The sequence below is a fragment of the Falco biarmicus genome, chromosome 2 (genome assembly GCF_023638135.1).
Source record: "Falco biarmicus isolate bFalBia1 chromosome 2, bFalBia1.pri, whole genome shotgun sequence".
In the NCBI taxonomy this organism is placed as follows: Eukaryota; Metazoa; Chordata; class Aves; order Falconiformes; family Falconidae; genus Falco; species Falco biarmicus.
The window spans coordinates 89075304-89103008 of NC_079289.1; the positions used below are offsets into that span (position 1 = coordinate 89075304).

Consider the following 27705-nt stretch of genomic DNA (forward strand, 5'->3'; position numbering starts at 1 on the left):
CAATCATCTCAAGTTAGTAACGGTTTTCGTCAACCTTTAACCCCGAGACAAGTCACTGTTTTGACACGACAGACAGCTGTGGCCAGGAACCGCAACATTTTGTGACAGACCGTGATTTCCGACCACAGCTAGAGCCGAGCTCCACCTTGCTGGGGCGCAGAGGGAGCGCACGGCGCGCCCCGGCCCTCGCCAGGCTCGCACAGCCCAGGCACATGCCAGCAGCGAGGCAGGCTGCGCCGCGCAGGGCCAAGCGGCAGATCGGTTTCCTGCCAGCTGCGACACCGCCAACACTTAAGCTGCCGAAAGGCTTTTCATTCTTCACTTTAGAAAGGGGAGGGCAGGTTCAAGGACACTCCAGCCTATCTAGTGTATAGCAGGGAGAAAGCTAGCAAACCCACACCTCGAAACAACAGGCTAAGCGGTAACGTACAGCTCAAACATCCACACACAGATGGGAGGGTGGAAGTACTTTGAAAACCAACAAAAAAATCCACCCACAGTGACATCCATCAAAGACGGACACCGCTTAATCATTCATATGGTAGTGCAAGTCATGTCAGCCTTCTGCTCCTACAGCAGCAAGCCACAAGCAGCAGGTTCATTAAGGATCTAGCAGCGAATGCCTCTCTTGGGCTGGAAGAGCAGCGCAGTGAAAGAATAAAAGGAGTGCTGCTGGGTATGGCTCAGCACGGCCAGAGCATTCCGAGAGACCCATACAACATCCCTCCCTTCCTCCCTCCCAGGGAAAGCAGATCCTTGCTCTCCAGGCAGGAAACAGCCCCTCCCCGTTTGGTTTAGCCAGAAAGCAAATCAGAGTCTGGCCAGCAACTCCCACTTTCATCCTCTTGAAAGAAAAGCCAGTTTGGAGCAGCGAGGCAGATGCTGCTAGCTGGCACCTGTGTCACCCTGGAGCTCATCAGCAGTCTGTCCTCCCCTCCTGCACTCTAGCATCCCCTCCTCATCTACCCCAAACACCTCACTTCAATTCAGACAGGTGTGAGAGTTGAATTTTACACCACAGCTTTGGGAACTTAATTCCAGGCTCCCACCTTGACCTATAAGCAACACAGTATTCTACTGGAGAGGCCAAAATCAAGAGCAGTAATGATGACAAATTCAGCAAGTGACTAGAAACACAAAATGTGGATGCCTTGGCAGTGAAAACATCTAACACTTTGGGGGCCAGGGAAGGGAAGGAAAAGGAGAGCTATTAAAACAAAAATTTGTAAGGAAGGCAAGTTAGCAAGAAACAAAATCCAGTTGTAGACCATGCCTCCAGTATCCTTATGCATGTAAGGTATGTAAGCTCTGCTCCAAAAGACTTTCCTCCACCACAAAAAAATCCCACTCCTATGGAGTCAGTGGCATCTTTTTCTCCTTTACCTGGCCATTAAGGAGATATGCGAGGAAGTTTTGGCTCCCCTGGATCTATTATACATGTTTTTTTCTGTCTTCAGCTTTTCATTTATTCCTTTACCTATTTATTCTTTTTTAATATTCTGAACACTGGAAACAACAGCAAAACTGCAAAAGACCTACCCCCAAAAACAGCATCAAACAAGCAGCAACTAGAACATCATCTACTACAGTGACATGGCTAAATCATCCTGTAATAATATGCTTATACGTATGAGTCAAAGCATCACCTCAAGAGTTAATGCTTGACTAAAGTATGTTAAGGAAAAAGAAAAAACGTAATTAGAACAGCTTTGTTCTAGAACTTGACTGTGTGACACTTTGGGTAAGAGGGCCTTTTGTGTTCTTTTATTCTGAACCTTGCTCAGGCATTCAGGCGCCTCTGACACTTGAATAAGGAGGTAAAAACTTATTTTTACACCAGGTCACTCAGCTTTTAGTGGCTTAACAAAAGTATACTGGAACCTGAAGCAAAGCACATCTGCTGAGCATCTGAAAGACTACACTAGGAGTATAACTTGATCACGCCTGTGCTCCGTGAGGCCTCTCTCTCTATGCCTGTGTGGTCAGGCCCACTATGGAGAAGCCAGGGTGGTCAGACTGAGTATGAAAAATAGACACAGTCTCCGGGCCAAGTTGGACCTACTTCACAGGCACAACTGCCTGCACACAGGCCATCTCCAGCGACCCACCTGCAGCAAAATTTCAAGGTGTGTGGACTTCAGGGTTTTTCAAAGAAACTGTAAGCATAGGGTTTGACATCAGCAAGCAAACATCTTTCAATCTTTATATATTGCAATTTTTATGACATGAGGCCACCAGCACAATCTGCTGGAAGTGGAGGAAAGTCGTAAGAAACGTACAATCACGTTGTCAAGCATTTGTTCTCAGCCACATCTATCATACAGTTTGGATGCAAGAAGGGATTATTTTTCTTTAATGAATAAAGTCAATTTTTACATAAAGACATTTTTAAAGGAAATTAGTTGTTCTCAATGAAACTGAATCCAACTGGCACATTGTTTTATCTGGCAACAACAGTTATACACTGTGTCACACTACATACAGATACTGTAAAAGGCACTACAGTCCAACAAAAGCAGAGTTCTGTCAGAAGTCATGACTTCATTAATACGTTCAAGATCTCACCATTTTGCTACTAGCTACTATGCAATCAATTTTTAATATGCACACATATTGTCCACAAAAGCCAGCGAAGCACTCACAGATCAATATGAAGTATTTTCTGTTCCACATCTCTGCAAATCAAAACTGCAGAGGCCCAGTAGTTATAAAAGCTTTTTTACATTAAGAAATATACAACCACACCTTGACACTGTACTAATACCTATGCAAGTCACAAGTTAACCCCAAAGCCTGCCTGCCAGTTCAGAGGCATGTGCTAGAAAGTATCAAAATATCACATTCTTCCATGCAAGGAATATAATGAGCAAATGCTCCTAAGAAGTACTTTCTAAGCAATCATTCAGAATTGTGCTAAAAAATAATTTTGCATGAAGACATTTGACTTACATTTATTAATAGATTAGCAATAGGTACACTCATCACACCCCTCAGAAGACCCTGAGCTTTGTGGGGATATGAACATTACCTTGAACTACAGACAATAACACACACCTAAAAGAACACACCTTCATCAACTCATCCACTTTCTCAGTATTAACAGTCTTAAAAAAGGAGAAGATTGTAATAAACTTTGGGACTCTCCTGGCCAACTGCTACACCCAGAAGACACACCCTGCTACACCAGAGAGCACTGTGCCCACTGTAGTGGGCATAGTCCTTATGGCTATGGCACAGCACTCAGCCACCAACGTCCCAGGGTCCCCTCCCTGCAATTTACCCTTCTTCACAAGGGCATATCTGCTATCCAGAAAACCTTGGACCATCCCAATAGCAAAAGCTCTTGAGTCTCCAATGTATACCTCCAAAATATTCCCTAGCTTGTACAGAAAAGCTTATCTAAACATACTGCAGTCCAATGTATCTCCTGGTCACAACCTCTTATTTCACCTTAGAGCCTGAAAAATACGCAATGTGCAGTAAGCATTAAAATAGTTAAAACCTACAGGGTTTCTAAACGTTATTTGTTTACTCCATTAGGAATGTTTCTGTTTTGAAAATTTACTTAATCCCTTAAAAAAATCATGACATGAGGTACTATCCAGAAACTACAAAATATAAAAGCATTTCTTAACACATTCAGAGGTGAATTCATTATAGCACAAGTAATTTGATCACTCCAAAGAGTGAGTATGGTCTGAGGAAAGAGATAGACAAACTGAGGATCAGAGATATAACTATACAATAAACAGTAAACATTTCAAGATTGAACTGAGACAAGCAAAGCATCACTTTCCCCTTTCACAATGCTTAACAGAGACGCAGACAACAGCAAACAATTCCCTTAAAACAAACTAAAGATATCAGATCACACACACCTGGGAAGGAACTACCGGAAGCCTCTAATAAAAATCAAGTAAGTGAACAAAGAATCCCCTGAGCATTAAACAAGATAAATACTGAAATGTCCAATCTAAGGAATTATTGAATACTAATTTTTACATATAAATATTTTTATGTTGTGTCAGGCGGGTAATACACAGTTTCTCTCTGGCTGACCACACATGACCTCTCATCACTATGTAGAATTACCTTTATCAAAAATATCTCAAATTCATTCAAATTCTATCCAATTCATCTGTCATATAAATTATAACATTTCAGTGTGGCAGAAGACTGCAGTGATACTTTATTGACCTTCCTGTACAACATATGGGCTGTTAAATTTTACTAAATAGTCTCTACTTCAAGCCTGTAACTTCAGGTTGAGTGACAGCATAATTTTTAGAAGCAAGACATATGAATTGATTTAACACAAATGACGGGAAATCCACCACCACCTCTATGCAGCTCCTTTGCCACAAAGTTAACAAAGAACTGAAACATGGCTCATTTATGCTGCCAACTTCAGGCAACTCTGAATCTGCACCAACAAATACAAACTGATCATGCAAGAGGATTTATAAGACAGCAAGGAGGAAGGAGGAAGAGATGCATTACAGATGCTCAGCCAAAGCACACACATTTGGGACATCAGACTTTTACAGAATTTTGATTATTGGCTCCTCTGACTGGCATGGTCTCTGCCACAGCAGGAAACCCAAACAACACAATTCTTCAAGACCTTATGGAGCAAAACTGAAGCAGCCTGCAGTCTACTGCATGGCAAAATAGGTCTACTAAGAAATCCAGGACTCAGTCATCAAGGCCAGCCCCCTAAAATTACCCATCATATAACCTTATTTGTAAGAATAACTCTCTCCCTTTTAAATAAGCTGAAGTTGGGGTTTTTCTTGGTTTTTTAACTTCACTGGCCATGACAGACAACTTGAGATAGATATCTGTTCCTCATTGAGCCTCATTTCGGGGTCCCTATCACTAGTGCCTTAAAAATAATTTGTTTCAAAGGGAACTCCTGGGGAGAGAAGTATTTTGTTGGCTCAGAGGAGTACTGTCACGATGGCTGCCTGATTATTCCCTTGAAGCAGACAGACTAAGTAGGAGGCTTTATCATTATTCAAGCACATGGGTTATTATACACGACACCAACAATTTTAGTAGAATCAAACACGGAAACTTGGTTTCAAGGCTGAAATACCAAAACGAATCCACTGCTGACGAACCATTTACATTATCAAATAGACACAACTGATAGATACCATTAGAAGCATCACATCTACGGTGTAATGACTTAAAAGTATTCTTACTTTTCCTTCCTTACTGAAAAGTGTAAAACTGAAACAGGCACTATAGGTTCCTCTACACCTTCGCAGGCTGCACATAAATTAAGCTGCAGTGGCCTGTAGTCTGACACTTATAACTTTTCACCTGAAGAGTAACAGTTATGAGAAAAATCATGAGGATACTTTTTTTCTGCACTCTTCATCTGTTTTATACTGGGCTACTACAATCTCTTACAGGAGAGAATTAAATGTAATAAAAATTAGGGAAAAAAAGTAAAAATCCCTAAACAGTAGGTTTAATACCTTAGCTTAAAATACCCAAAACTAGATGCTGTTTTCAGAATTATTCCTATAAAGCTGACCCACTGCATGCGCATCCATGTTTAAAGTCTTTATAATGTCTCCACATACTCCAGATTCTAACTTGTAAGCTGATACTGCTCAGAAAGGGCAAAATCACCACCACTGCAAAGCACCATCCACTCTAAAATTCCACAGATGCTTCTAATAAAGCACACTATGCAGCCTACCATGCAAAGTAGTTATCCCTCCTTTTCACTTGAAACACTGTGACATCTTTAAAATTCACACATGAGATATGTCCATGCACAAAGTACGCTCCTAAACCTGTTAAACTTCTCAGTCTCTACTTCAAGAACCTAAGTGACAGAAAGAGAAAATTAAGGCTGTCTAGTGGTTAGGCTTTTTCACTCCTGGAAACAGGAGTTCCCCGGGGTGGAATAAATACCTGACCTGCTGTATGCAGTTCCTCAGAGATGGTCTTAAATAAAGATTTATGTGCTGGCTATAAAGAGGAACTTAAAATAGTGTCAGAATCCAGATCAAGACACTTAAAAAATCTGGAGATTCAGCACCTGAACCTTCTCCTGATGGCATTTTGGAAAGTGACCAGTAAGAGGTGCACGCTGGCACTGCTCATACTGCTATTCCACAGTTTCACCATTGTAATTTACTTTTTTTCCACTCATGAAAATCATCTTCACTTGTTATTAATTTCTGATACAAGCCCTACCATCTTAAATATGAGCTTAGGTATTAAATATGTATTACTTAATAATGCCTTATACTTACTAGATAATATTAATCCAGTAAATTTATTATTTCTTCTATCACTTGTAGGCTGATATAAAGCACGTTGTAGTACACCAGTGGCACACAACAGAATAACTATTTAGGGGTTAAATTCCTATGGAGTCTAGCAACTCCCATGGCACTAAATTTTCCACTTTAACCAAATCACAACTTTTGTTCAAAAAAAGTTAAATGAACGTGTATGCGAGGTATTCAGTCTATTCTAGGAAAATGAGAGATGACCTTCACTCTAGTAGCAACTGGTTTATACTGTCCAGCTATGCATACAAAGGCATTCTGTGTTTGCTTTGATGGCTTGCACATGCCAGGGGTTGATGTCATTGATAGATGATGGCTATTGACATTACTATCATTCTCACAAAAACTTCATTAGCATAACAGAAGATCTGAAAGTGTGCTATCCCACTTTCTAAAAATTTTCCCCATCTGCTGCTGGGTGACATACGTAGATCACCTTCCCTTGCATATTTGCTAGAACACAGTGGGCACTCGAGCTCTGCGGGAAGGGTCTGGCCGCATCTGTCTTGCAAGCAAGGCTATTGTTTATGAGATAATTACTCTGGCCTTGTTAACTTGCAGCAATAATCGAGAATGAAATCACCTAATAAGCCAAGTTACCTAGTAATATAGCACATTGTAACAGCAATGATTGCATATAAACTTTGAACCCCCTTTAGTGCCAATTAATTTCAAGAGCATTAGCACCAACAGTAAACGAATACGAAGCAGTTTAACTAATTAAAGCTTACTACGTAATAGGCTTGTAGCTTCAATTACCATTTTTCATGTTAGTCATTTGAAACAGTAATGACACGTACCAGCTGGAGAAGATTTAGAACAGGGCCTGCCTCATCCCACAGCAACAGGTAAATGGAGCAGTTTTTGAAACCATGTCATGCACTCTCCTAGGAAAAGTGCTAACTAAGCCTAATCAACAGAGACAAACAGCAGATGGCAACAAATGTGCCAAGAGACATTTCATCTTCCAGGAAGAGTTCAACACAAAGCATCAGCAAAAAAAGGAGCAGAGTTGGAAGCATGACTTCCACAGATCTTGCCCAGCTGCCCTCTTCTGTAGGAAAAAAAAAAAAATGAAGAAAAAAACCCCCACAACAAAACCAAACCCTGAACCTAGTCAAGCAATGATGATCACTCTAAAGTACAGACTTCACATGTAGCTCATCTACATTTCTTTCACAGGAAGTACAGTACCAGGTGCAGCAGGGCAAGGCAGCTGAAGCCCTTTCTCCCAAGAGAAGCTTCCTTCCCAGCCCCCAGTAAAAAGGGATTTGTTTAAATCCAGACATTGACACTCAATGACTTACAGAGAGCTCTATTTTTTTGCTATTTCAATTGTACGTACAGATTAGAACTAATCATCCAAGTTTTTTTGGCTTCTTGTGCACTTTTGGATTCAAGGGACTCTTAGACAAAGTTGCCTGCCTTCAGTGTGACACAGTATTTCTCTTTACCAGTTCTGAGCATTTGGTGTTTTCAAGTTGGTTTTGTGACTTGAAGACCCATAGGTATCTTCTCCGGGTAATTTTGTTTTATTCCTGACATTCAACTTCTTAAACACATTGACTGAACTAAACACTGAGGCAAAAGTAATTTTTGTATGTCTCCTCCAGCTTTTAAACTTCAAAGCTCTGCAGTTATTAGAGAAGACACTGGTATTTTTGGACAACTAATCTCCTCTTGAACTACCTATCAACAATTCCACTCCTCCCTTCATCCTAGCCCCTAGCCCCATCCCCAAGCAAGCACACACCGAAAAGGATGATTCAAGTACTTGTTTTCCACGTTTCTTCCCAAACAGGAAAGAGGAAATCGGAAATAAAATAAAAAGGAAATCAATTACTTGCTGTCTAGGAATATCTAGATGTAGCTCATGCTACTCTTCTCCAAACACTTTAAGTACAAGTGATGTAACATTTAAGCACCTGTGCCCATTGCATTTAAAAAGCAGTTAAAGGCCAAACACGTAAAGGAGTTCTTTCATTATGGGTATGCATATTGGCTTAGGCTTTCCCAAACTCCAACTCCGCCAGCATTCACTGCAACGGCTCAGAACCTCAGAGAGCACCCAGTCTTCCTTCCGTGGAACAAGCACGAGTCACATGTCTCTTTATGGTGCATAACTGTAGTTCTAAAACAACTACTGCACTATTGGCCGTGACACAAATACTGAAAACTAAAGACAAACCCCAACACCTCCATGTTACGCAAAGCATGCACAAAGTTTGTTTTTAAATTTAAGAAAATATTACTAGACCATAAAAATCCAAACACCATTACCAAGGTCAGCTTTCAACACTGTCTGTGTGAAGGGCTTAAATGGTGAAAGCAGCACCCTGTTACATAAAATCGCAAAAACCCCATTATGCTCAAGAGTATATAGCAAGTCTGTGATGTTCTACGTACCACACAAACTATTAATAAACTATTAACCCCAGTTCCTCCCAGAGAGAAGGGCAGACAGAGTCCCAAAACGGACTTTCCTTAAGTTAAGATGGAAAAGGCCAGGGACAAATACTAAGTCAGTACTGATACTTGATAATTGTGATAATCTACTACCAAGCATGCCTTACATGCCCCTCGAAGCAAAAAGGAGTTGCTTGGCTTAGCAGGGAGGCTCTCCCCTATTATGCAGACCAACTGAGCCAAAAGCTATGCAGTACTGTATGGAATAACAGAAGGATCATTTCTGGAATAGTCAAATAAATGCCACTTCATACTGCTTTACCAGCCAGATCTCCTCTTGCAGATCTGGAAAAAAAAAAGAAAAAAAACAAACCCAAAACATGATCTATGTGGGGAAGGAAATAACTGCCTTTAAATAAGCTAATATAATAAACATCAGACAACAAACATTTATTCCTACAGTGAAAATTAATGAAAAGGAAACTGGGACAGCTGCACAGTCCAAAATTGGCACTGATTTTCAGAGAAGGAATAGGATCCCTTAAACTATTACTAGATGGCTCAGGAATCCCTGGCAAAAAATCAAACAGTTTCTTAAAAAAAAATTGCTGTAATTTAACACAGTATTTATGACAGAGCAAAGTGACACAAGCTTACACTCCAGGCTGAAATCTGAGACACACAAACAAAAGCCACAATTTATTAATCTTCCCTTGGTCAGCATGTCAGAAACCCATTTTTCTGGGAAAAAAAAACCCCTAAACTAGACGACTTGCTCATGTATGAAAGATGAGAGACCGTTGTAAGTATTTTCTTTAAATATTTGAATAATCAAATCAAATTCCAAGATCCACCAAAGTATCAGATGGCAAAAGGTCTGTACACTAAAGCAGGGGGAGGGGGTTGTTTGTATAAACATTCATATTTGTTATGTGGTTATAAAATAAGCCAAGATTAGCACAGAATCTTCCACAGAAACCTAAGAGCAATCAAAATCCTTAAGAACGCCATTAGATCCCTATAAAGTGAAAATATCTCCTACCATAGAAGGAACCACTTTCATCAAGAAATTACTTGGAAGGAAGTAAAAAGAAAGCATCTGCCCCCCTCCCCATCAGGCATTGATTCTAAACATTCTAAGACCAGCTGAAGAACTGGTCTTAGAGAAACACAGAAATTGTAGCCTACTGCAAAAAGATATGAAGGAACATTGGTCAAACTTACCAAAGGGCATGCAAATTTCACGTGTGCCAGCTTTTTCCTAACTTTTTAGAACAGTGGGAAGTTTCCCACTGTAGGAGTATCACAGCTAATTCAATTTATACATATATATATGCCAGCACAATACACTTTTTAAAAGTGGCAGCTTTTATAATCTTCAAGCCTTGATTCAGCAAGACATTTTTATTCCAGGATGAAGTGTTTCAGTTCCCTAAATTCAGCCCAATCTTATTACAAGTCAGAAGTATTGTTCTGTGATTTACATAAAAGCATTTCCAGTGAACTAAGCAGCAATTGACAGATAGGGTAAATGGGTTCCAGATAACATTTAAATAGCTGTACTAATTACACCACACAGAGATGGGAACATGATCCCTTACTCAAATCCTCAGAGTAACCATCCAGAACATTAAAAACAGGAGGAAAAAAAAAATAAATTGGTGTGAGCCATAAGACAGCATGTAAAAAATTTTTTAAAAAAACCCTAAACATTCTGCATAAAGGAAGTAATTTCAACTAATTAGACACCATAATGATGTTCTCACAATCGAGTAGTAGTGAATATCTTCATAGATTTTTTCCAATCCTTTTACCAGGAAGGAACAGCAGTTTCAAAACCATCACTGCTCTGTCATCCTGGACCACTGCCAAGAACGTGGAACTTCAGGACACCTGTCAATTAACACATTCTTACTGAAGGCAGGCTCATCTTCCATCTTTAATTCTATTAAAAATTAGTGATCATAAAGGCAATCAGATCAAAAACCACAGCAAAATTAAAATTAGAAGTGGCTTCCTGAAGGACAACAGCCTTCAACAACAAAACAAACAACAACATGAAGGGTTGTGTCTCGGCTGAAGTAACTATATACATATTCTGGAAGATTAACTACATGATGTAATAGACCTTTTTCCATCTCTAGCATCTGTGGTATACAGTAGTACATGCCAAAATGAATGGCCACCTGATGGACAATTGCATATAAGAGTCAGATCTAAAGCTTTTCTCTAATCAAAGCTTTCTGCAGGGGTTCTCAGTCTAAGTACAGGCTTCTCATTGATTTTTCTTTAGCTCCAGGATGACTACTTTTAACTCTAAGTTGAAAAATACAAAGTTATGCATTGAACCAAAAACCACAGATATGGTAAATATTAAAATATCAAGGCAAAGGAGCTATTATAATTTAAAGAAACCAACAGATTTCTGAGCAAATACAAAAATGTATTTGCCCAAGTTCAGAGGCACTGGTGATGTTGAGCTCTGAGGGAGACGGGGACAAGAGAAAGGGGAGACATTAAGGAAGTCACACGGAAACCAAAACATCAGCTGTCATTGACTTACATCTAGGTTGTTCAAAAATCAAAGGGTACAGCCAAGGAAGTTCTAAATTCAGCAAGTTCCAATCAGAGCAAAACCAACAGGAAGGTTGCACTACACTTGAGCACAGGGCTGAGATGTCCCTGTGGTTTTGTGGTAGTCTTCCACATGCTAATTTCAAATTACGGTACAACAAAGCCTATGACAGTTTGATATCCCAGTAAAATTAAAAGCATCAAGGAAGAAGAATGAAGTTAACACTGAAAACATTCTTTGCATCAAAGTCAGTCAGAAAAAAAATAGTAAATGGTCAGTATGCCAACTGTAGTACTGCCTAATAGAATGAAGCTGCACACTGAACAATTCAGAGTACCAAACTAAAAGGCCAAACAGCCCATGTATAAAGCAGTTACTTTACCATGGTTATCCTTCCCCCTGGCAACTGTTCTGCAGATTCACTCACTTTCCTTGGATAACAACAATAAAAAGAAAACAACAAAACCCCCAACCAACCAAAGTATTTGTACTTCTGGGCTTCTATACCTCTATCACAGAAAGCCTTCTTACCCAGGCATTTCAGGAAACATGACCCTGAACTTCATCAAAGCAGACTATTACACAGTCCTGCTTTTCTGACAACTTTCAATAGTTTAAACTTGCCAACTGGTCTGTTTCATGAATAAAGCAAGTAATTAGAAAGAAAGCATTAGTTTAACAAGGCATGATCAATCTTGAGATGAATCAGCCATGCAACTGCTTGGCTATGGCCGTCTGCTCCTATCTCAGCAGGAACCAGGCACCATCATTCATAAAGGCTACATGTCAAAAGAACACCTTTTCTTTCTTTTTTTTCCCTTTTTTTTTGGTCTTTGTTTTTAAATCACAGCTTACACATCATTATCCAAATTTTAAGTTTCTCCCGTCTCATGTAATCACCAAGACAAGCACAAGCTCACATAGAAATGACTGCCAGGGACTAATCCTCACAGAAAGGTTCAAATGACGTTCCGACATTCCCCATTTTTGATGAGCACTGCTTGATGAGCTCTGCATTTCAGTGACACAAATGGGAACCTCTTCCCATCCCCAATAACCTAAAAATCTACTTCTTGCTATTTTTAAAGTCTATCAGTTAGAACATATGAAAACCAAAGACTAAACATGAAAGGTAAACGGATTTATTTTTTTATTGATTTTCTTTACTAAACCAGGTGTTGAAATAGGGTTTTATGGAGCAACTGTTTCTAGTGGCTCAAATCAGCCAGAGTATCAAATTGTAGAGCAGATATCAACATATATAATTTAATCCTACTCCCTGAAACCTTACCCAGCACGTCTGATAAAGGGCATAGCCTGAGGCTACAGACAACGCTACCACCAGCAACATCTCCTGCATTACATTATGTATAACCACTGGAAGAAAAGCAAACAGAGAGAGCAATCATAAGTTAAGCTTTCACGTGCCTTTCAATCACGTATCACGCTCTAAAATTTTGGAGGATTTATTTCATCCAGCTTTGACACTGCCCTCTTTCCACTACGAAGAAAGTCTAAACAAATTAGCTTAGGCTATATGCCTGACTTACAGGTTTCCTTGCTTCTAACATCGCTTGTTTATGTTACAAGATCTGTATCAGGTATGCCCCAGCTTGTTAAACTAGATCTACTTCTCAAGAATCCTTTGTCCCAAGCAGAATTCTTGATGTTGTGCACCACGATCTCCTATATCCTTACAAGGTATTGTACCTGCAGCAGTAGAGCCAGTCCACCTTCCACAAATAAAGGTCTTGAACAAACTGTTTCATCTGTCTCACAAGTATATTTCGATGCTGAAAATAGCATAAGCCATTCATGCACATCTTCTAAATTAAGCCAATGAATCTTGGCACAAGCCCAGTGAAAGGACATACATGCAAGAGATCACACGACCTGATCTATACAGCAAAACCTGCATTCAAAGTACTCAAAGCAAAGATTTTTTTCTTAGCTTTGAAACCAAAACAGCCTGGTAAGACAAGTATCACTGCCGAAATGTCTTCATCCTTCTAGCTTTGTTTACTCCAAAAGACAAGTTGCTACTCTTGCATATGTTGGATCTAGCTGACCTTGGTGATAAATCTGAATGTGAATTAACGGAACTTCTAAACTGACAGTCATAAAAAAATGTTGGTTTGAAGGAATCTCTGGACATCATCTAACCCAACCTCCTACCCAAGACAGGGCTAGACCTGCCTGGTGCAAGGCTGTGCATCTCTGGGAAGAGTCTGGCTGCTTCTTGTTAGCCCCCATTAGGTTGCTGAAGACCATCCTCAAACTTTTTCTCCAGAACGAAGAAACCCAGCTCTTAGCCTCTCCCTATATGTTGCAGGAGGATCATCACCACCCTTAAACCATTACCTGAAAACACCACATCTAGTAGGCTCAAATGAGTATTCATCCAAGAGGATAAAGAATAGATCATGTAATTGCAGATGGAGCAAAAAGCTTCTAATACAGTCTGCTGTGCAACAGTAAGCTTTTGCACAGTCGGCAACATTCCCAGGAAATACATGAAATTTTTTGATTATGAGAACAAGGTGTCATATCTTTGAAGGACAGTATGAATATTTATTTAAGTCTCATGGGAGACAGACACTTCAGATCATTTTTCTATACTCTTAGGAATAGTACTTGAAAAGGAAAATGATTTTTAACCCCTGATTTGCAAGTCTTTCATTTTGTAAACTTTATTACTATCTAGGTATCCAAACCCATGGTTTCCATGGTTTCATGGTTGGCCAACATCCAATTTAAGATGAACACATGACGCAAATAAGTGAAGCAAGAACACCCTGAAGAACAACTTCTGTTAAAGTCTCAAAAAGTGAAATATTTTATGGCAAACTACTAACAAACTAAGAAAACGTGCACTGCAAAGACTTGTAGTGCTAACAAATACACAAGCTGGAGAAAAACATTAAGGCAGCAGTTAGCATTTGTATTCTTTCAACCTTAACAGTGGGTATTGAAAAATGAACTTGTTTGAAAACAGAACCTAAGTAGTTTACAAATGGTGGTGTGATGTTATAAAAGCTCTCACCTTCATGGTGAAGCTCCCATGCTCATATGCCTCCCTTTTATGAGGTATCTCTGTGCCACTATCTGAAGAAGACAACCATGAAAGGATCTCAGTCTTTTGAATCCCGTAATCCCTACAGTATTCTAGACAGGATTAAAATATTTCTTCAGTTACTCTAAAGCTGAAGCACGGCAAACTTTGGGGGTTGCAGGATTCAAGTGCATTCCCCAGCATTTTACTGTGCACCTCAGAGCCCTTTGCATTACCACTGGATGTGGAGAGACATTTCTGCCTCTCCTGATCCTGAGGTATCACCCCTCTGCCCAACATGTGGCTTCTGCAAGGGGCCATACTGTTACATTTCAGATATAGAAAATGTGCTAGAGACCTTGCTCTTTAAGGTCTCCCAGTACCCTGGTTTTCAGTTTTACCACAATTTTGTGTGAGGAACTAGGCTGTTACCTAGTCAGCCAGGTTAAGATAAGACTCAAGCAAAATCTATGTCTTTTGGCAAGACAGGAAGCCATTAAAAAAAACAGGAAAGTAGAGGAGGAGGAAAACAACAACCAAACAAAACCCCCATGTGTTTGTCCTATTAACACTAACCCTACCAGTTTCCCAGTTGGGGGTGAGCTGAAAAATCCTGGTCATGCCTGACCCCTTATACCTCATATTGGGTCTGCCCCCACTTTCCAGCCTTCTCCTCTACCAGCTCTAAGAGCATGCAGTGAGTCACTGAGTCATTGATCCAACAGAAATCAATTTGGTTTTCCTTCAGAGTTAGTTTTCAGCTCAGATCACCAGGCTGATCCAACTCACCATGGGGCCATACAATTGCTATAACCCATTCACAGAAATCAGTAGTCAGGAAGTGAGAGGCACCACACCTCTTGTAATAGCACAATCTTAAAATAAGCAGTCACAAAAAAGAAAGTCTCTCTATTCATCTGACTTGCTGTAAAATCAATCTGAATCTGATCAATCTTCGTAAACATTTCCCAGTGAATACCCATGAAATAAAACCTTTCTGTCCAGTGAAAAAAAAAAACAACCCACACCACCCAAAATAAAATAATGTTTTTTTCTTCAGACTAATTTCCTCCTCACCCAAAATATTCTGGCCATTCTTCTTAATTTACATGTTTCATTTCCTCTCCTTGGAGATGCAAAAGTCTTTATCAGACCAGATGTCATCTCATGCACTTGACTAACAATAATAATATTTCATTTCAACAAATGTTAAGATGTTCCATAATTTTTCTACTACTTGGTACTCAGTTCGCATTTTCAGACTGTAAGCAGCCTCTGCCTTGAAATGTCTTTCTAACTCATTTTGGATATTGGCATGCAGAATAACATACATAGCTTTTTCACTGGCTCACAATTGCATACATAATGATAAATTTAACAGCAGTGACAACTGGTTTGACCTCAACAGTTTCCATTTAGGGACACTGCAACGATTCAGCACTATTTCCCCTAAGATTTCAGTTTGCCATTTTTATACTTAAAAACAATTAAGAAACTCTTTGCCTAGCCTTTTGTCATCAAGTTCCACATCTTCCAGAAATGTTATATTGATGTTGTATTCCCTGTTTAAATATAGACAGTATGCTTATATGAGACTTACAGGAGGCTCCTTTCCTCTCTTTCTCATTTCTCCCACTACAACAACACTACAACAACTGGAAGAAACCAGGAATCTGACAACTCCCCCATTCACATGACAACTCTTGTAGACTGTGTAACTAATGCTTTAGGTGCAATTAAGAGAAAGTAGCTGATGACGAATCTCCCTGGACAAACGACTTAAATCCATCTCTTTTTTTTTGCAATTTTTTTCTTTACGCAAGACAATTACAATAGACAGCCATTAACCTGCTTACCTACCCTTGCTTAATTTTTTTAAAAATGAGCTCATCTTTCTCCACCCTCATCCATTCTTTTCCCAGACTGCTACAATAACACGCTTTTATTCTTTCCTTTTGACTGCCAGGGCCTTAAACTAATTATTAATTGAGAATTTATCTAAAGGATCTGAACAAGAAAGTTGGAATTAACCCAATTGCCTCTTCCCCCTTTTATTTTGCATACTGTAACACTAGATCAACCTGTTAGTACTGCTGAATACAGCAAATGTGTTATTTTCCTTTCAAAGGCAAGTTTTCTAGCTGCTTGGGCAAAAACGTGCAACAATGAAAAACAACGTGGAAAAAAGCAAGTACCTGGAACAGGCCTCAGCTTTGAGTGACAGCCACTAGCAACCAAGCTGCCTACAAATAAAATGCTCTCAACAACTTTGCTGTCCTGTAGGAAAATCCTGCAGCAGAGGGCATCCTGCGTTTGGGAAATAAGACAACTGACACTTCATCAAAAGACTTGTCCTTTAAAGAGGCTAGAAAGGCATGACCTTACGCTGCCTGCTAGTGCAAAGCTGGCTGGTTGTACAACCCCGACTCATCTTGTTTCCAGTTGTTAAATTACATTAAAGGACAGCTAAAAATACATTAAATATTTTCCTATTACTTTTCCATGCAAGCAACTGCTGTAGTTACAACAAGAGCAATGTCCAGGCAAACGGTTAGTAACACCAGGGGTGGGGGGGGGCAGGGGGAAGAGAAGGTCCAGGAATCTTTCTAACACATTCCAGATCAATAATGTAACACTTGGATTGCAAAAGCAGAAAGAACTATTTTGTTGTTGTAAGAACAAGAACCGATGTGTTTCTAATGATCAAAACAGGAAAACATTTACATTTTTCAAAAAGACTAAACAGATATGAGCTATAGTTTTAAATCCCTCCCACCCTAAATTTTTGCCCTTGTTTTTTCTTCCAAAATACATCGAAACTTAACCAGCTTGTGATATACAGTAACTAAATTCTGGCAAATTCCCACTGATATGCCCTACCTTCCCTACTAGCGATTACAACAACTGAAAAAAAAACAAACAAACAAGGAAGACCCGCTTGAAAAACCTGATAGCCAAGGTTTAAAACACTTTGTGACAAAAATGAGTCTTAATTGATTAATGATCTCAAGGTCTCTATCGCCATCTAGTGAACACTCACCACCATTACTACACTACCCACATAAATTGCACCTCACGGGACGACACACGGTAGCCCCGCCGCTGGATCCAGCCTACACACAGCCCGAGTTGCAAGGCTTTGCTACAATTCCGCCGCATGACTTACGGAAAATAAAGGTCAGGCACTCGCTCACATCTCATTAAGGCTGACTGAAGAGAACTGAGCTCTTACAGATGACACTCTGTCCTAGCACTATGATCTGGCTAGCATAAACAAGTTTTTTAAATGGCAATATGTAATTACAAGGATTTTTAGCCTCCTTATAGAAAGCCATGGCAGTTCCACTACTTCTAGTGCATTGGCGTTGCCAGACCACAAAGAAGTTGCAATCCGCAAGAGGTAGTACATAGCACTCAGCATTAGCCGCTTGAAATACTCAGTCTTCTATAGCTTCAGTGAAAGCGTCTTCACTCATAGAATCAGAAAGCAGAAATTTACCGAAGTCATCAAAACTCATTCTCTCTCAGCTACATGAAAAGTTAATGCTACGATGAACTTCAAGAACTTCTTCAACTTGAAATATGTAATTTCCACTTTCAATTATTCTGCTAAGAATTACAACTGAACTGTAATTGTGTTAGTGCAAATATTAAGTTCAGTTTTCATCCCACACAGTATTTTTCCTGCTTAGACATCTACAAGCCTACCTGCATTTACTCAGGTCCCTCCACAGCAGTTAAAAAATATAATAATTTTTATTATCATATTATCATCATAAAAGGCCATTTAAATTTAGATCAATGACATTTTTCCACAGTACTTATTTTTTAATTATAGAGAACCCAAATCTCCTTATACTTAATGTTCACCTCTTACATTTTTATACTTAAGTTTTATACTTAAGTTTTAGTGGTAAAAGGAAACATATGAATAGAAAGACTAATACAAAATTTTAAAGCAGTATTTTTCCACATTAAATATTTCACCTTAAAAAAAACCCCAGAAAACAAAAGGTGTCCTCTTGTGTCTTTTATGGCAAATACTACTGAAAAACCAAGGAACTAATAAAGCTGTATCTGTTTATTGACTACTTACTTCAAAATACAAGTTTTCAGAACAGAGCATATACAGTGCATTTCATCAGAATCTATCACACTTACACAGACGCATAAAATTACAGATCACGCTGAAAAATTCTCAAATTTTGTTCAAAAGTTTGTTGTCTCCACAGTATCCAGAGTAATGAATACTAATCCACCTCAAAGAATGGGAAAAAAAGCAATAGTTTTAGCTCTATGGGAGGTGCTGTACTGCATGCAGGAGACCTACTGAGACAGTAATGTCTTACTGAGCTCAGCACTAGTGCTGCCAGATGCAGACCGACTCCCACAGACTCCCATTGGCATCTCTCTGCTGTGCTCCAAGCAGCCCCATGTCATAAAGGAACTTTTAGACCTGCACTGGGTACAACATACTTCCAGGTAACACTGTGCCATAGTAATGAGTTTTTTCCCCAAATTCAGAGCAACTAAAAACTGGAGATTCAAATGTGTGCAAAGGCTTGGCAGAAGCAAGCCCATGCCTACCACCACCAGAATTTAAGAGGTAAGACATCCTTTCCAAAAAAAATAATAATCAAGTATATAAGAAAAAGTGTCTCAAAGTGCTCCCTAGTGCATCCTGCACTACCTGTTTAGGATTTTCCCATTCCACCATCACTTTGGAACATAATGCAGGAACACCAGAGTTTTGTGCAACATTATCTATAACTGTTAAGTCACAGACAATTAGAATAAACTGTACGTGCAAACAAAAGTATTTCTCCCCCTTAACAGAGTTCAAAAGCTCGTTTCCATACAATACCCAGTTTGTGACAGGTGTTTCATATGACTAATGGAGATCATTAAAAAAAACAAACCCAAAAAGTCAAATTCATGACATGTAAACCATTGCTAGAAAATATAAAACTATTACACAGCTGCTTTTCACGCCAACCCTGTAGATAAAGAGCACCACCAAAAAAAAAGACGCTACTTCCTTAAAGGAAACATTTAACTTTTGAATTCACATGGTTGGAGAGCATATTTGCTCTTACCAAACCTAGAAATTACTTCCTCATTAAACGTGTGTAAGGTTAAACATACTGGTTACATAAAGCGGGAGGACAACAAATGTGGTGTTGTCTCTAGAGAACTGTTTAGATGGGAAGACCTAAAAACAAAGATGTGTTATCCGAAACAAAATGCCCCTATGCAACCAGTTGGGCATTGTAAATGGTCCTTCAGTGCATTGGGTAGTCCACAAGAAGGACAGCTGTGCCCTCAGGTCGCAGGGATTATGTGCCTCTGAACACAGATGTGAACTCATCCATCCTCCTGCTCAACACAAAGGCTGACCAGCCATCCTGCCACATCCGCAGAATCATGCTTGGTACTCTCCTCCCATAAAGAACCAATATGAAGCATCACTAAAAAATGTTTTCAGACACTGTATATCAGTAGTACGTTTTGGATCTTTAATGATTAATATTCCCACTGGGACCAAACTGATGTGGTCTGCATTCAGCTGCCACCCTAATCAATAGCAAGAGCAGTTTTGCCCATAAAGATAAGGGCAACTCTCAAGATTGAAGATTTAAGGCCTCTTGAAGCTAATGTAAAGCTTCATTTTAAGGAACAAAGAGTTTCTGCAAATAAGGCCCTGAGACACACTGTCACCATATGATTCATCAGCCCTGCCACAAACCTGAGGATTTTGTGAGCTCAACATACCAGGCCACAGGACAGTCCTGCCAAAGGCAAGCTCATCCAAAGCTGAAGCATACCACCAAATCAAAGACTAATCCATCAAGCAGAACTGGAAATTCATGGAAAACGTGAAAGCAGCCTTGATTTTTCTGTCACCATTATCTGGCCCATTGAAACCAAGCAGTTTAATTCAAAACAAGGCTCCTAGCTAGAGCCTCAACTTGTCTTTACAGACATTTATCTGATTCTTTTCTAGACACCAGTTTCTTTTTTTTTTCCCCAACTTCTGCAGTACAAGTAAGATAAAAACCACAATTCTGGAAAAGGTTCAAAACCAAGATCATTCTCCTATTAAATGAAAAAGTACATGGCTTAAATTCACCCTTTCTACATGTGTGTACAACCTGTTGAATGACTTACCTCTCTCCCTTTATGCGTCACCAAAGCAGCCAAAGGCTTGGCATAGAATCTGCTGAAGGAAAATCCCAGGCAGCCATACATACTGTTAGCAGTGAGTTTCAAAGCTTTCTGTCTGATATCATACTGAAAAGAAACATAACCAGCAAAAATGATACAACCATAGCCAGAGAACAGAACTTAACGTTCACAATTACATTCACAGCTTTTTATATCGTCTGCAGCAATAGTGGGCTACAAGTAAAGGACATGACAATCGCTCCCACTACTAATCATCCCTATTCTGCAAGGCTGATCAGGACACTTAAGGGGACTGGAAGGAAAATCAAAGGAGTTCCATAAAACACACCTGTAAATAAAGGTCAGGATTCAAATCTGGTTGTTTCATTAACTGCTTAACTTGGCGCCTTCTCTCCACCAGTTTTCTGATTTCTTTAGGCAAAACTCCCATTTCCAGAGATGGGTCCGGAAGCTCTGGAATTACCTCCTCTTCTTCAACCTGTCAAATGATCACCACTGCTTATCATTCTTTTGCTTGAAATTAGATTTTGATGTGTTAAATGAAAAGCTTGAGGGGGAAAAAAAACCCAAACCACACAGCTGGTATCACACAGTTTAGAACAAGCTTGAGAAATTTTTTGTAGTACTTAACTATATTACTTATTCATTTCTGGGGGACAGGCATTAATCCTAATTCTGGGAGAAATCCAAGAGAGACACAGACCAGTAGCAGGAATTTTTTTTTTTTTTTTAATGTGTTTTTTTTTTTTTTTAAAGAGATATATATATGTATGTATATATGTATGTACATTTGTGCATATATATATATAAATCCAGACACCACACACACCCCCCCTCACTTTTAGGGGTGCGTGTATATATATATGTGTGTGTGTATATATATATAAAAATACAGAAAAGCACACACAGAAGCAATTCTTTTCATGTTAAAAAAATCCATCCTATTTCTTAATATTGCATTAAGTATTTTTGGTGTTCAGAACTGTAAAATGGAGCACCTATGGAACTGATACGTTGAATAAGATAACTGACAAAAAAGAGGAATCAATAGTAGCAGCAGAATGAGAACTTCACCCCAGGCAACTCTTGATTATAGCAAAATAACCAAACAAAGCAGACATTCATGTTAGCATAACCAGTGAAATGGCTGCTCTGCAAAAATGGAAAGAAGTTTGAAGCTCAATGAAACAGACAGAAATATACAAAGAAAGGACAATAGAGATTCTATGAGGTTAGCAAGTTCAGTAAAGCACTTTGGGAAGAACCATAATGAGAATGACACCAAAATCTGATTAAGTATCATACCTTGACAGAAGACAAAATTATATGCTTCAGTTTGAAGCACACTTAAGTAAGTGAGGTAAATCCACAGAGATTTTGGAGGAACTTACTGAAAGTCCCACATACTTTTTTCCTCATTTCTGCTATGGTGCTGATATTTCAGTTATGGAACTAACTACGTCCCATAACTACTTTTGCACAACACACTAATTCTGACCTGTGAGCTGATACCAGTTAAAAATAAAAACCTCAGGTTTAACCTTTAGACCTAACCAGCTCACTGCTTCAGTTTACAGCACAGCTTCACCAAAAGCTGTGCCAGCACAGCTGAGGAAATAATAAGCAACCACAAATAAGTCATGGCCAATAGAGCTGTTGAGAAAACAGTATGTGGAACTATACCTTCAGGAAGTTTTTCAGTTGTGTTTAATACAGTTTAATGCTCTATTAAACACCAAGAATTTCCATGAAGCTGATCCTGCAGCTGACATAGTCACAGTATCACACCCCCAAGACACACACATAGTTTTCCTGATGTCTAATAAGGGTTGAGCTCGTATTGCATCCTTTCCCACAAGCAGAAGCACAAGGCTTTTGTCTCCCTCATTCAGGTATGTTTGCATGAATTCTGTGTCAACTTCACTTTAGGAAGCTTCTACCAAGTTAGGACAAAATTGGTCAAAGGGCTCAGCAATTGCTAGGAGGACCTGGGACTGAAAAGAGACAACAGAGCCTCACTGAAACTCTTGTTTCATGAAGAAACCAATTTTATTTAGATGGGAGAGAACTTACCAAGATTCTGTAAAAGTATTACTGAAAGGAAAATGACAAGACATACAATATTCAAAGAGTCTCAACTCAAAACTTACTATGATGCATCTTTAAACAAGAATCAATTTTTTTACATGTGAGAGGGGGGAAAAAACCCCAAAACAATAAATAGTGGAAAAGAACAGATTTTTACAAAGCCTATTCACAGAAAACACACTGAAGTTAAGACAGTGAAACCTAAGTCACAAGTTAAAGCACACAAACCTCTGCCTTTTTCTGTGCTTCTGATGACAGCCGCTGCACTGTGGTAAAGCAGATGTTGAACTCCTGGATAATTGAAGGGTACAAGCTGTTGAAGTCGAGAAGCAAAATAAACTTGTCATAAAAACCTAAAACAGAGTTTAAAACAAAAGTCATAATTACTCGGTCTCCCTAAGGACTTCATCCAACTCCACAATTAACATTTAAGTTAACAGTAAGAAATTGTACCACATTTCCAGCATCTAAATCCCTTTAAAGTAGTTATTGAGATGCACCACTGCCTATCATAGAAAGCTGTCAGAAGTGGAACGATCCAACCCCATTAACTCACCAGAGTTGAACAGATAGCTTCTGTGTTACTATAGGACACTTGTACAGTTTTCCCCACATAGAGGAGAAACTGAAAGAAAACGTACGTGTCCATTAGAAAATTATACACAGATAAACAGTCCTAATTCTTTGCAAGACCATAATCTTCTCACAAAAAAGCTAAGAGAAAAATGGTCCAAGAATGAATAATTCTACAACAAATGTTGGGAATTTTCTTGTACACAACAATCCCCTTCCCCCTCCAAACTACCACACCAAACTCCCCCAAAATACAGATTACCATTTCTCTGTATTAATATAACCTACCTGTCTCCAACTTCACAGAAGGAAGGAAATTGCCACATCTTACCGACTTTGGGATCCAAGACTAAGCCTCCAGCATATGCTGCTTTCTTTTTCCCTATCTTTGATTTATTCTGATCTTCAAAATCTTCATCTTCATCCACCTACATTTGGCATTTAAAAAAGTCATTATATAGCCTCCAAGATTTCTGTACTGTTGGAGGAGTTATTTTTGGCAAATTAAACATGAAATTAGGAGCCAGTGCAGAGTTCCTTTTAAAATACATGCAAAACATGGTGTTTTCATCATGATACTTATTAAAGCTCTCTACATGTCAAACCAGCATTCAAGTCAAATCCTATAGGAACAAACTGCTAACAAGAGATTGCAAAGACCTTAAAGAATTGTCATCATTCAACATAGTACGAGTATGCATGTTCTGGCTGGCTGTAAATGTCAACACTAGGGAAAAAAAAAAAAAAATCAACTCATGACCCAGAAGTAGTATTATTGCCCAAATAAAATGCAGGTTTTGGAAATACAATAGCTGGGCTTTAATAAAACAAAAATATTATTACTGATCTAAAGAGAATTCTGCTATTTGTTTTGTTGTTGTTCTAGTTGTTCAATGCTATTCTGAATTCTTTAAAATTCCAACACTGCTTTGATGCAACAATACAATCAACAGAATTTATTGCTTTGGAATTTGCTGTGGAACTTTTTTGAAAGAAAAACTAAAAAGTAAAATAGAGCAAAATACAAATACATTCTTGAATTTTAATTTGTATGCTAACATACATATAGATGTTTCTAGAAATATTATTTACACAGATACTATCCAACGGCTTTTTTTTTTTAAATACCCCTAGATATTTTATCCACATTCCCATATCACCCATCTTACAAATTATACTTGAAATACTGTTCATCAGCAAAATAACTGTAGGGCAGACATGCATCTATTGTGCAACGCTATCTCCTTCTTTAATGTTCCCCTACACAGACAAGTACTTTGCTTATTTCAGTTTTCAACTAAAAGAGCAACTGAGTTTCTGTACATCTGTGATATAATGGAAAAGGTGTTACACTGTCCCTTTAAACCATACCTATCTCCGTTATCAACTCAACAAAAAAAAGATATTAAGTGTAAGCTATAACATTAAGTTATATGTTACAGCTAACATTTTTGGGTTTTCCATGCTCTCACAGAAACATAGTATGCAAAAAATGGAAATATTTTTTTTTCCTTTTTGATAAAAACTTTTGGAAAGAGAAAAACTGGACCCACCAGCTTCTGCAGAGGCTTTTTTAAAACTTGTTTGTCTGGCACTATGTAGTCTTTTTCATGAAAAGCATGAAGCAGCAAGAACTCATTACGTTCAGATCGTCCACCCATCATTGTCCTTGACTATAGAAAGGAGTGGAAAAAAAAGCATTAAAAGCAAAGCATAGAAAACACTGACACGCAGAAATAGACTACGCAACATCCTTCAACTAATTATAAGTTCACCTAACATAACTATTATTCTGTATCATCACCATGCACAAAACTCAAATGTGGTATTTTTAAGGAAGTTTTACATTACCTGACTAGATCACTGAACTCCCACACTCATTATAGCAAAAAGATTTATACATCATACATTCTCAATTACTGTTTACAAATTAGAACTAGCAAATCAAACACAGACCTGTTTTTGTGAGACAAGGGGGGTGGGGAAGCAAAAAGTAATAAAAACATACCATGACATTCCCAGAGATGTTTGTTATTTGAAGAGCCAGTGGCAGAACATTCAGCTCACACATGATCTGGAGAATGAACCTGGCATCTGTCCAGGTGTTTTCCAGCATGAACATTAAGTGAGAAGAATCACTGGGAAAAGAAGAGGGATGGCCCAGTAAAGTAAAATCAGCCTCCTTTGCACTCTAGTAGTTTAGACCTATATGCTGTATAGAAAACATGGTATCTGTAGCACACCAGTGTCAAATTATATAGCAAGCCCTTTTAACTGACCCCTCCCCAAAACTCAAGCTTGCATATCCTATTAGTGTATTTAAACCAATGCTCTCAAAAATCAATTTGCTTCACACATAATAAGCTACCACCCATGAGTAACCTGAAACATTATAAAATGCTATTAAAATAATACTTCATTTTCCAAATACCAGTATGCAAAGTCACCATCTCCATGAGAAATCAAATAAGCAAGCATGAGATTGTATAGTGGGAAACGAACCCCTCTACTTTCCAGTGAAAGATTAAAAACATGATTCAGGAACATACCTGTACATATTTCTAATTTCCTCTGGTAGAATTGTTATCCTCTCAGTTTTCAATATCTGATGGACCAGTTCAGACAAGTGGTAACTTTTGCAACGAATTAATTCTTTAGCAGAAAGTTCTACATCACAGATCATTCGACCGCAGGCAGCATTCCTCTCAGCAAACCCTCCTCGACCCTTAACGATATCACACAAGGAGAGAAAAACCCAAACAAAATGAAACATACAAACATGAGAACAAATTACTTGAGTCCTACAAGCATGTATTTTGTTAAGTCAGTTGGTCGCTACATACTCTAATACTCTAAATACTCAATACCATTAATACGGGGGTTTTTGGCTTTAATAATTAGAATAGTCCCAACAAGAACATGGGTGTGGATTTTGGGTTTCCTCCAAAGACATTTTTTGGAGGACAGAAAGGTCACAGAACAAACCACACACAAACACTCATCTTGGCCTCTACGAAGGACAGGAACAGGCAAGAATATGACCACGTTCAGCACTTCAGTACTCCAAGTCTCACACTTTGTCCTCTGAACAAATATGTACTAAGAACTACAGAATTATTAACTCAGCAGCTCTCTATGAGATGATTCACCAATCAATCCAAAGTACATTTTCTCATTTTACAGTTACAGCAGACAAAGACTGTTACAGTAAAGACTATTGCAATTAATCTGTCATTACCATCATCTAGTTGAGATATGTAAACTAAATTAGCCTAACTTGAAAATTAGTTTAGCTTATTACTGTAATAAAAGTCATATAAACACCCATCATTTCTGATCTGGGACACATGAAATTCCACATGACCAACAGTCAAAATACATCAGTGTCACATTTACGAATTCTCAGCAAAATTAATTCATTTTTAATCACATGCAACATAAAGGGGCTTAAAAGACTTGAGCAATTTTATTACCCCAAGCTTTGGCATATTGGACCTCCTCAGTCGACCTATCTTGGACCAGTGAGGGACTTTGCTCACATTAATTCTTTGAAGCAGCACTTCCAGATCAAACCCATAAATATTATGACCCTTGCAGCAGAAAAAATAAAAAAAAAGGTTACACCAAATGCAAATTGAAAGACTTACTTTCACACACTCTGTATTCCTTTGCCCTTTGTGTTCTTTTCCAACTAATTGAGGCATTATCTCTCTTACAGAAAGCACTTTCTAAGAGAACATTCATCAACAGTACTCATTAGTCTTAACACTAACAATGCTGTTCAGCAGAATACCAAAATCAGCTCTATAACTGTCTCATAGCACACACAATTCAGCTCTATGCTTTGATACCAGAGATTAGGATTTAAAGCTTTCCAGAAAAAAAACCCACCAACATTCTTTATACAGCATATAAACTTAGCTACGAATATTTCCTTTTCTCACCATCCATGAAAGCCTCAATACTGACAAAACAATGTTATGGGTTTTTTTTTTTTTCCTTTGATACTACAACAGGCATAGCTGTTAAATCTGGACAGGCACACCTTGCAACCAATATTTACAAATCAAAAGTACTTCAGTAATATTTGCAAAGTTTAAATAATACTAAGGACATTGATGACATTGGTCTGTAACCTCAGCTGAAAGCAAAATGCTACCCTGAACATGAGCCTGTGTGGACCAGTCAGCCACCAGGATCTGCAGGTTCACCATTTCAGATACATCTGTGTAGTGCAATACTGTGATATAGAAGCTCCTTAAAATCAGCAGCAGCATTACAGCCATAGTCCTACCTATATTGATACAGCTTGGTTTTCAACAGCACTTAATTAAACCAGGTGCAAATTAACTCCACTAACACAGCTCTCTTCTTTTTAGGATCAGAGCTCTCACACCCCTACTACTGGCATCTTCAATTCAAAACCACCGGCTGCTGTGTTTCCTGTGATTCCTCCCCGTAACAACCAGGAAGGCTCAGCTGGTAGGGCAAACACCAGCCACAGTGAGCTG

General features: G+C 38.8%; 1 protein-coding gene and 1 non-coding gene across 3 annotated transcripts in view; both read right to left on the reverse strand.

Moving 5' to 3' along the window:
- The window catches only part of POLA1 (DNA polymerase alpha 1, catalytic subunit), a 204201-nt gene that overhangs the window by 147051 nt on the left and 29445 nt on the right, over nt 1-27705 (reverse strand). For both annotated transcript variants that reach the window (XM_056328060.1, XM_056328059.1), the window contains exons 19-26: nt 26668-26784; nt 25744-25919; nt 25203-25332; nt 24748-24867; nt 23526-23622; nt 22850-22974; nt 20862-21011; nt 20516-20638 (exon numbers count right to left, since the gene is read on the reverse strand). In XM_056328060.1, coding sequence (XP_056184035.1) covers nt 20516-20638; nt 20862-21011; nt 22850-22974; nt 23526-23622; nt 24748-24867; nt 25203-25332; nt 25744-25919; nt 26668-26784 — 1038 coding nt within the window. The remainder of the gene's footprint in view (nt 1-20515; nt 20639-20861; nt 21012-22849; nt 22975-23525; nt 23623-24747; nt 24868-25202; nt 25333-25743; nt 25920-26667; nt 26785-27705) is intronic.
- Nucleotides 23139-23269, reverse strand: LOC130145341 (small Cajal body-specific RNA 24). The gene has a single exon (XR_008820491.1). It is a non-coding gene; the product is annotated as a small Cajal body-specific RNA 24 (non-coding RNA).